We start from the raw sequence: 11,127 nt of genomic DNA, 5'->3' as shown, positions 1-11,127 counted from the left end.
CATACTTATATTTTTTTCTGGGACGTAATAAAAGCTGATGAAACTATGATTTTCAGATTTATCGCATCGAGACCTTTCGAATGAGTATAATCATGTCCTAGTTCTGTTCATTTTGAGTCTCACCACGAAACTACGGTATGCGCCTTTAAACCACTTATTGTGGCGAGACCCAACTAGTTCCAAACCATGGCGTGATTATACTCGTTCTAAGCGTCTCGACGTCTCAAATTCAGAAATCTGGGTTTTGAGCGGTTCGAAGGTAGTCACGGTGATAAATGACAGATACAGTAGCGATCATAGGTGAGTACACCTGCATACTTTCATATGTATATCAGCTGAAATAAGTCCGTTTTACATAAACTATTTTTTCAAAGCTAGCTGAAACATTCAGCAATACGAAAATCAGTTTTTTGAAATAGTTCGAATTCTGATTTTTTTTGATAATCGATTTTTCCTAATCGTGAATTGAAAATTCGAAAAAAAAACTTTTTATTTTTTCTATTGGAGTTATTAAGGTTTTGACGTCAAAATGTTGGAAAACACTCGAATAAACAAAAAAATTGTGTTGAATCGGCATTCTACTTTCTGAGCATCGTGCCACAGCTCCAGAAGTCATAAGTAGCGCCCTCGGGAAAATCATCATAACTCATCAAAAAATGGCCCAAATTAGTCGAAACATGTACCAAAAAATGTGTCTTGAGCTTTTCTACAAACGAACATTAAAATGTCACATTTTCAGAAAAAATAATGTTTCTAATTTTTTTCACTCAAAAATTTGTTGATTCCCATTTTTCCTAATTTTCGATGTTTTCTGGCTGTAAAACGAACATACCTCCTACAAACTGGATACAAAATGCTTCATCACACAAAATAAAACACATATGTGGATCCTTTGTTCGTTTTATAGCCAGAAAACATCGAAAATTAGGAAAAAATGGGAATCAAAAAAATTTTGAGTGAAAAAAATTAGAAAAATTATTTTTTCTAAAAATTTAATTTTCGATGTTTGTTTGTAGAAAAGCTCAAGATACATCTTTTGGTACATGTTTCAACTAATTTGGGCTATTTTTTGATGAGTTATGATGATTTTCCCGAGGGCGCTACTTCTGACTTCTGGAGCTGTGGCACGATGCTCAGAAAGTAGAATGCCGATTCAACACAATTTTTTGTTTATTTGAGCGCTTTCCAACATTTTGACATTAAAAAATTAATAACTCCAAGAGAAAAATAAAAAGTTTTTTTTTCGAATTTTCAAATTACGATCAGGAAAAATCGATTATCAAAAAAAATCAGAATTCGAACTATTTCAAAAAACTGATTTTCGTATTGCTGAATGTTTCAGCTATCTTTGAAGAAAAAGTTTATATAAAACGGACTTATTTCAGCTGAGATACATATGAAAGTATGCAGGTGTACTCACCTATGATCGCTACTGTATTTGTATTGTGAAAAAACTCATTTTGAGAAAACTGTTGTATTTCTCTTTCTTTTGTTTCAAGCTCATTAAAACTACAATTATTGAACTCAGCGCTTCAAACCGGTTTGAATGAGTATAATCATGCCTATGCTTGCAATAAGTTTAGTCCCGCCACGAAATTACGGTTTGTACCTTCAAACCACTTTTCGTGGCAAGACAAAACTTGTTGCATGATTATACTCATTTAACGCGTTTTGACCGTTTCAATCTAGATTTCAAGCAGTTTTGAAGTAAACTTGAATAGTTATGACAAAGTTTCGTTTTGTGCCAAAAAAACTGATTTCGAAAAACTGATGTATCTTCTTAAGTTTTACTGAAAAAAATAACAAAAATCAACAAATTTATACATTATCGTCCATACGAATAAGAAGTGAATCTCGCACTGAATCCCTGCGCCGTCTTCCCTGATCCACTCTTGAACGTCACAAGCATTGTATTACCAGAAGACACCAGACTGAATGCATCGAACTGTCCCGTGTAGGTCCCCAGAAGCTTACTGTCTACTGAGTCTCCGTCGTAAACATTCACAAAATCCACTCCTTTCACTGTAGCAAAGTCTGAGAATCTGAGGAGAACGTTATAGGATCCAAGGGTGGCGAGTTGGTAGGAGCAGAATTCGGAATTGTCATAACTAAATGGAAAATTTGGAGATGTGATGACTCCAGGTGAAAGTAGAAGTGAAGAGTTGCAGAAGGATTGAGTTGGAGGGACTGGTGTCACCGGAGCGATTGGCTGGTTGCCACTACACTTTGTTCCAGCTGGTCGTTTACAAACAAAACTGTAAGGGATGTGACATTTGATACTGAACCAAAGACCAGAGGCCACTGAACTGGCGATAGAGTTAGAGACTGCAATACAATTTGCGTTATGAGAGTATGAGGGGTCTATGTTGTTGTAGTTCCAAGCGGATCCATCAAACCAATAGAACACATTTGAAGACGGCCACAAGCCTCCGATATAGAAATTTCCAGAAAACAAGCGATTGGATAATGTGGCAATGTACCGGTTTTCGTTAGCAGATGTCACAGATGCCAGGTTTCCACAGTCCTTCTCGCAGGCTTCTTGAGCTTGAACGAATGCGGTTGGAACGTCGTGGAAAGTGTAGCAGTGACCATTGTAGTTGTATTTGCAGTCATCTGTAATGTTCAATTGAATCAAAAAATTGATAAGAAAAAATCTACCTGCACGTGTGATTGGCAGCTCGCATATGTAAGCTTTCGTCTCTTTTTCACAGTCTCCACTCAACCATTTTCCTGCTAGAGCTCCCTGCACCGAGTAATACACACATTTACCGACGGCGATTTGTGGGAAACCTGAATGATTCGGTTAGAGGGTGTTATCAGAAGTCGTAGAAGAGGCTTCAGGGCTTGTGCAAGACATTATTAACACAGTCTCTACTCACAAGTTTCAGAAGGCCAATAGTAGCACGATACGCTGCTTACAACCGCGCTCTACCGAAACCCGAGAAAATTGCATGCGAAATTGAGAGACTCAGAGAAAAAGAGGCATTTTTTCAAAGCATTGTAGTGGAGTGCAATTGTAAGAAATGTGTCTAGCTAATGACTCTAGATCAAAAGTTTACGCATGCTATCTTGACAAATATTGTTATCAGTACACATTTCGTCTTTTTTTTTGGAAATTACATTTTTGTTTGCAATCTTCATTTTCAAAATTTTTAGTTTAAAGATCTCAAAGGTACCAAAAACTTCTCCTTTACAGCTGTTACCAACTCAACTCCTTTTATCTGGTACAACTTCTTGATTACGTAGAAGATTTCAAATTTGACTTATTCCGGTCACTTCTTCAAAATAAAACTTACCAGCAGCAAAACTGTTATACATATCAGCGGATCCTGTGGAATCATCCCATAGACATTTCGAAGGATCACTATCGAAACAGTACAATCCCATCCATAAAAGTGCAACAGAGGTACCCGCGATAGTGGAGACTGCGTGGTTGTCCTGAAAACACATTAAACCAATGCGTCCCCAAAAGAAAAAAACTCACATTAGCATTCTTTATAGTCACCAATGTTGCTCCATAGTCCATGCAAGATCTCTCTGCGACTTTATAGCTAATGGCATTAGTAAATAATTTCAGACATTTATTATTAACTAACGTGAACCCATTGGTACATACAGGGTCACTGGAGATAGATATGACTAGAGAAAGAAAAATGGAAAATAATATGGGAAACCGCATATTGAAAATGTGAAGATTGTCTGACTCAATGATTTTGTTTGACTTTTTATAGTGACGAGACGAGTCATTGGAAGACATTATCACTTTTCAAGCACAGAACATGGAAAGATAATAAGTGTGAAATAATAGCATCAGAGAAAGAGTACAATTTTTATTTTTCTGCGACCTGTTCTCCTCCTTGAAAATACTGTTTTAACTTTGTTTCTGTAAGATTTCACGTCTTTATAAATAATAAAACAGTCAATTGCCAAAAATATTTATTAACTTAGGTTAAGGGACCGGAATACGACAAAACTTTGGTAGTAAATCCTTGATAAACGGCACTCCGATCAGTCTTGAATGTGACATACATCGTGTTTCCAGTCGAAACTAAATTAAATGGGTTCAAGTTTCCACTGTAAGTTCCCAAAAGAGGTTTATCCGAAGAGTCGCCATCGTAAACTTGAACGATATCCCTACCGTATTCAGTGATGAATCCGGTAAATTTGAGAAGAATTTTGTAGGATCCAAGAGTGGCCAATTGGTATGAACAGAATAGATTGTTGTCATAATTTTGTGGATAATTGGGGGATGTGATGACTCCAGGCGCGAGTAGAAGTGTAGAGTTACAGTAAGATGGCTGGTTAGGAACAGGAGTAACTGCTATAACTGGTTGATTTGGAGGACACTGAGTTCCAGCAGGACGTTTGCATATAAAAGGAAACGCATCATTGCAAGAAGCGCTTCCCCAAAAACCAAATGATAAGGATGTTGTTTTTGAATTTGTAGTGATCATACAGTAACCGGCACCGAGAGACTGAGCAGGATCAATGTTATTGTAACTCCAAACAGATCCATCAATCCAAGCAAACGCGTTGGAACTTGGACACATTCCTCCTATGAGTACGTAAACTGAATTTATCCCGCGACTTCCTATTATGGAAACATATCTGTTTTCCATTTCAGAAGTTATTGAAACAAGATTTCCGCACTCCTGTTCACATGTCTCTTGTGCTTGAACAAATGGAGCCGAGCTATGAAGGGAATAACAAAATCCGTTGTAATTGTAAGTACAGTCATCTGAAACAGCAATGAAAAATTTCACAAAAATAAAATTTGATATATTCACCTGCGATGGTATACGGCAATTCACATACGTATGCTCTTGTATCGTTTTCGCAATCTCCGCTAACCCATTTTCCTGCTAATGTCCCTTGCGCAGAGTAGTAGACACATTTTCCGATATTGATATGTGGGAAACCTGAGAAACGATTTCTAAAATTGCCTACCGTAAAGCCTCTAATAGAGCTGCCCCTCGGTAGCAAGAGTTTAGAGCGCAATATCTCAACTGCCTTAAGAGCTATCAAATTTTTTCCAACTGAAGAAATATTTTATAAGTATTCAGCTATATTTAGTTTGTTGCAACTTTTTGATATCTCCTTTAAAAAACAAGATATACCGCGTTGAATCGGGTTTGCTAGGGGCCACTCTATTAGAGGTTTTACAGTATTCTGGAATAGAGCCTTATGTTGTCGTAGACCTCACATAATTTTTTGGGTGCAATAAAACTTCGGTTTTTCATACTTGCAAATTTACGGTCCGGCCGGCAAGGCTCGAAGGCCCGGCTTCAAGAAAATGTACCTATTTTTTAGCAATTTTTTTGAAATGTTTCGAAATTTTACATTTAAAAATTCAAATTTTTGATGCATTATAAGAATTTGACTGAATTTTGAAGTATAGTCAAAAATTCGACGTTTTTGGAAAAAAAAATTCAAAAAGTTTTGTTCAAATTTTTTTTCAGCCGGCCGTGAAAATTCTCGTCATAGCCCTGCCCGTTGCAAGTATGAGGTTTTCAATACCTACCACTAGCAAAGTTACTGTACACTCCAGCGGATCCTGTACCATCATCCCATAAGCATTTTGAAGGATCATTGTCCACACAATACAGACCGATCCATACAAGAGAAACAGTGCATCCCACAAAACTGGTGATCGCTTCATTATCCTGCAAAAATAATGTTTCGATTCCATTCTAGTTGGGACCAACTAGCATTTTCATTTTTGACAGTCACTAATGTTGCTCCAACGCTTCGGCAAGATTCTTCGGCTGCTGAATAACTTGCCGGAATTGTATACAACGCTAGGCATTTATTGTTAATTAAGGTGTATCCATTTGTGCATACTGGAGTATTTACAGCAAACGTAGTATAGAAAATAGGCAAGAGAGCAAATGGGATAAGAGCGAATTGCATGAAGGAAAAAGCGATGAATGAACCTTATCATTGTGGTTTATATAGGAAATCACAAGAGGTGGCTACACGGCGGATGTTTCATAATGTTGACAACTAACAGTGAATTAGACGAAAAGTCAAATTTTGCAGAGTTTCTTCCTCTCGAAAACTATTTGATGCGTTGTGTAAGCACATTTTTATCTATCATGCGCTTGTCTTTTTTTATGAGAGTTTTCGTATTTCTATGAAGGATGTTCCAATAAGCAGTATGACAACTGATAACAGCATTCATGCACGAAATGGGAGTTGGCAGTTTGGAAGTTAGACAAATTCAGATAAAAAGTGGTAATGAAATGAGATGAAAATGATGAATAGAGGTATGTATAGGGACCGCAATGAACGTGGCCGGAGTTATTCATTTTCTTCTCTTGGGACGTCATGGGGAGGTTATTTAAATGTTTGACGGTCTGCCCTGAGAGCCCAGTACGATAAAACAGAATGAAAACTTTTGACCTTATGTAATCGAGTACGTAGAATTCAATGAAATCTCTTCAGGTACCTGGGGCCAAGAATTGGAAAACCGTTGATTCGTAAAATGTGATTTCTTCTATGTTGGAAGACAACAGATTCAAAATGAAAATCAGTTTTCCCGATATTTCAGGTTAATGCAAGCCAGACTCGCATCGTTTCTCGACGGAATCAGAATCTACGCAAAATTTCGATCTAGACCCACTTAGAAATTAAAAAATCCGTATTGTAGAACTTTAGATCTTTGATGTTTTATCTCAAAATATGCTGAAAATCCTTCAAAAAATTCTCTTGAATCACGTCAAAAATATATTCTCCTATTATCAACGTCACATTTGTGGTCATTTAGTTCATTGGATAACACGCGGTGATTTTATTCAAAGGGTTTCTGGTTCGAACTTTACTAAATTTTGCAAAAATTTGACGGATTGAACGTGAAAACAGAAAAATTTTTTTTCGTGGTCAGGAAAACGAAAGAATTCCCCAAGAGAATTCAGTAGAAACCATGGCTGATTAAAAAGGTCCTGTAACTTCGGAGAATGTGAATATTTTCGGGAAAATTTTTGGGAATTTACTTCGATATACCTGAAGAACAGGCCAGGAGGAAAATTTTTATGAAAAATTGAGTTTGAAAAAAATGTTGGTGTCTCTAGGTATGTATCTTTTTTTCCAGTGCATCTGTTCATCATCATGTCAATTCAGCTCTCAATTGAAACCCAATTGACTTCTGTATTGAAGAGCGAGGGAAAAAACAGAACATCGTCACATCATCTAAAGTAGAGTTTGGGAACACTCTAGATTATCCGGATCCGGCCCGCTACACAGCTTTCCTAAAAATTCAAATTTTGAGTAGAAAATATCATAAAGCACGTTCTTGGCTAGTATTATCGGATGTCACAGATACCAGGTTTCCACATTCCTTCTCGCAGGCTTCCTGAGCTTAAACGAATGCAGTTGGTGTGTTGTGGAAAGTGCATCAGTGACCATTGTTGTTGTATTTGCAGTCATCTGAAACAGGGGATGTACGAAAAACGATTATGAAGAAGTCTACCTGTATGTGTGATTGGCAGCTCGCATATATAAGCCTTCGTCTCATTTTCACAGTCACCACTAAACCATTTTCCTGCTAGTGCTCCCTGCACAGAATAATACACACATTTGCCAACATCGATGTGTGGGAAACCTGAATTAGAATGGAGGAGGTTAAAAGAACGGTTTAGATGGGAAAATTTGGAGCTGAAAAAACAATTGAGTCTTGGTGCGTTCACGAAGTTTCTACACACAAGTTTCAGTCCACAAGACCAATGACTCCAGATCAAAAGTTTACGTAAACTCTCACTATCAGAGCAAATATTGTTATCAATACACATTTCGTCACTTTTTGGAAATCACATTTCTGTCGGTACTTTTTATTTTTAAATTTAAAACTTAAGGATCTTGAAAGAGCCAAAAAAGTTCTTCCTCACATCTGTTACCACCTCCTTTTATCAGACGTAACTTCTATAGTACCATGAATGAAGATATACATTTTTGTCTTTTTCAGTTTAAAATGACCAACTCACACCCTAGAGAGTCAAAAAAAGTTGTCAAAAATGAAGCTCTACCTCTGTTGTGTATGGTTTATAAATAATTTACTTTGTGGGACAATCAGTGATGCCGTAACACCCTCTCAAAGTTGGTCATTTTCAACTGAAAGAGGCCAAATTTTATTTCTGACTGCACGGTACTGCAGATTATGTTGAGATTTTCAAACTTCGTACATTAAGGTAACTTCTTTAATAGACGTAATCACAATGTAGCAAAACAGCAACAAAAAAAACTATTTTTGCTTTTCTATTACCTTGTGGGGGCGTTAGTATATCGGTGACGCTTCAAAAACCACCAGTACGGAAAGTCAACTGAAAAAAAACTTTACATTTAATCTACACTAGTCGGTTCACGTCGAACAAACCATACTTGTTATTTGACGGGCCGAGGAAAAATTTTGTCGGCCCGGGTGGAAATTTTTTTAAAATTTTTGCACCCCAAAAATAATTTTCAAGTGCTTTTTTTATCACTAAATTCACTGTAGAACGAATAAAAATCATCAATTCAGTCGAATTTTTGCAGAAAATGCCCCAAAAACCACTTTTTCAAAAATTACTGCTGAAAAAAAAAAATGTTTTTCGAAAAAAAAAAGTCGTACCATGCGGGCCAAGAAAAATGCCGGCCGCGACGAGGAAAGAAAGCCGACGCTTTGTCGACCATATCTCCCCCTTTTTCCGCTGTCCACATTCTTTATCAGTTTTTCTGTCCCAGATGACGCCATTTTGAGAATTTTAAAAAAAGAAAAAGGCGGGCATCATTAAGAGAAAATTTCTGATCTTTTGGTCCAAATTTAAAGAAAATCGGTTCAGTAGGGAGGGGGGTAGGATCGGCGACTGACAAACAAACATTCAGCCGTTTGCGTTTGTTAATAGCGTTTGTTAATAAAGAAATGGCTTCACAAAAATATTTTGTTTGAAATCCACATCAATGTTCACTATTAGTCGTTTGAAAATGTAACACGGTAAGGTTTTTTAGATCAAAAACTGAAATAACTCAACATGTTTTAAAGCTAATTATAGAAGAACGTAAAACAAGTGGTATATAAACAAACGATTTATTAATTGAATGGAACTAATAACTGACAACGCCTTTCCTTTATAAATTGATTCTGGTTTTGACTTTTCCGGCCCACTTGACCTGTTCTGTAGCAGACGTAAGCAGTTTCCTGAATTTCAAATTAAAAATGTTTGATTTAAAATAGCATACTCACAAATGCTGACCACTCAAACCACTCTTGGAGTACTCAAACCCCTTGTGTCGTACAATCTGTATGAAAATTCGAAGCCTACGTGGGCTACTGTATTCATGTTTCAGAAGACAGTTTTATGTTGAGCCGGGAAGCTGTAGTAGTTCTCAGGATCCCTAACTGATTGAATAGAACCCGATGCCAGAAAAGACCATGTCCGTAAGCGTCAAGCCTATAAAAACGATTTTATAATCACGAGGTCTGGAAGCAGAAAATTCTTATTTTCCGCCTCGAAACTAGCAAACAAATACTTTTTTGATACAAGACTATGTCTAAAAATATTAAAAGTTGAAAATTCATAACAAATACATAGAAAATTATCTGACCCTTTTGAAAACAAAGTTTCTCACCTTTCAAACAATAGAAAATTATAGAGAAATTAATTCAATAAAAATAGGGGAATATTGTTCGACAACTATACAGTAAGTCATCTGAAGCCATTTTAAGAATGACTGACTACTTGATGAAAAACATCACGGAACGCAGAGAATCATTTCTTGAGAAAAGACAACAAACCACACCGATCTAATCACTTTCGTTTTCGTTTGTCGTTCCCATTTTCGCTTTTTCCTTCGGGTGTGACACAAAATTGAGAACGATAATATCCGTTTCCGACCAGATCTCACCAAATGCGGCAAAGTGCATGATCACCTACAGTGCTGGCCATAATTCTATCCCCTTCTGGTTTTTTCAGCATAACTTTTTTATTAGTTATCCGATTGATCTGAAACTTGGCAGCAATGTGTATAAAGGTAAAAAATATGTAAAAACAAATTGGTTTTAAAATATTTTTAAAAATTTTAAAAATTTCATCTTTTTTCAAAAAACCAAGAAAATCAACAAAAATAAGAGATCGGCTAAATAGAGTCACGGAAATGAAAAATAAAAAAGAAAATGACCAGAAACAAAATTTATAAGTTCAATACTTCGTTGCGTATCCACGAGAATCAATAACGGCTTGGCAACGTCTCGGCATCGAGTCCAGAAGCTTGTCGATCACCGACTTCGGGATTGCCATCCAGGCGGCTTCGAGTTGCGCGAATTTTTGGTCCGCATTTGTGGCTCTAACTCCAGATAGTCGACGTTCGAGCTCTTCCCACATATGTTCAATCGGATTCAAGTCCGGACTTTGGCTTGGCCACTCCAGAAGATCCACACGACGACGTTGAAACCACGAGCGAACATGGAGAGAAGTATGCTTCGGATCGTTGTCTTGCTGGAAGACGTAAGCTCTGCCGACATTTTGAAGTGCCCATGGTCTCATCGTATTCTCCAAAATATCTTCATACTGGAATCGATCCATGATACCAACGATTCTTCGTAGAGGACCCATGCCTTGGCTGGAAAAACATCCCCAAACCATGCACGATCCACCCCCATGTTTGACTGTCGGTGTTTGATACTTGGGATCAAATCTGGTTCCAATCGGACGACGAATCCATGTGTTTCCGTCGCTGCCGAACAAATTGAACTTGGATTCGTCGGACCAGACGTGTTTTGCCCACTCCTGACGTCCCCAGCTCAAATGAGCTTTTGCCCACTCAACACGGCTTCTGCGATTCTTCTCACTGATGAACGGTTTTTTGACTGGACGCCTTCCATGAAGTCCTTGAGCTTGGAGACGTCTTCGGATTGTTCTTCTGGATGGTACTGGTTCATTCGGAGAAGTCACGACGACTTGGATGTCCGTTGAGGTCCTACGAGGATCCTCTCTTGACGCTCGGATGATGTTGCGATCCATCACATGGGTGGTTTTTCGAGGTCTTCCTGGGTGTTTTGCCAGCTCAAACGTGTTCTAAACGTTTGTATGATTTAAACAAGTGTTTTTTAACATTTACCTGATCAAGACACCTCTTGATAAGTTTACGGATTCCTGA

The 11,127-nt window shown here is 37.6% G+C and overlaps 2 protein-coding genes across 2 annotated transcripts; both read right to left on the bottom strand.

Annotated features, from left to right (window-relative positions):
* Positions 1-1,825: 1,825 nt before the first annotated feature.
* On the bottom strand, positions 1,826-3,526 carry GCK72_007173 (uncharacterized protein; the record flags this gene model as incomplete). Its single annotated transcript, XM_003103860.2, has 4 exons — positions 1,826-2,613; positions 2,659-2,790; positions 3,297-3,438; positions 3,485-3,526. 4 exons carry the CDS (start codon positions 3,524-3,526, stop codon positions 1,826-1,828), a joined length of 1,104 nt encoding a protein of 367 aa, XP_003103908.2.
* Positions 3,527-3,944: 418 nt separating this feature from the next.
* GCK72_007172 (uncharacterized protein) lies at positions 3,945-5,910 on the bottom strand (the record flags this gene model as incomplete). Its single annotated transcript, XM_053726017.1, has 4 exons — positions 3,945-4,738; positions 4,788-4,919; positions 5,522-5,663; positions 5,731-5,910. 4 exons carry the CDS (start codon positions 5,908-5,910, stop codon positions 3,945-3,947), a joined length of 1,248 nt encoding a protein of 415 aa, XP_053590211.1.
* Between the last annotated feature and the right edge of the window lie 5,217 nt (positions 5,911-11,127).

The sequence above is a fragment of the Caenorhabditis remanei genome, chromosome II (genome assembly GCF_010183535.1).
Source record: "Caenorhabditis remanei strain PX506 chromosome II, whole genome shotgun sequence".
Taxonomy (NCBI): Eukaryota; Metazoa; Nematoda; class Chromadorea; order Rhabditida; family Rhabditidae; genus Caenorhabditis; species Caenorhabditis remanei.
Note: the sequence above shows the minus strand (reverse complement) of the source record. Positions and strands in the feature narration are given on the sequence as shown.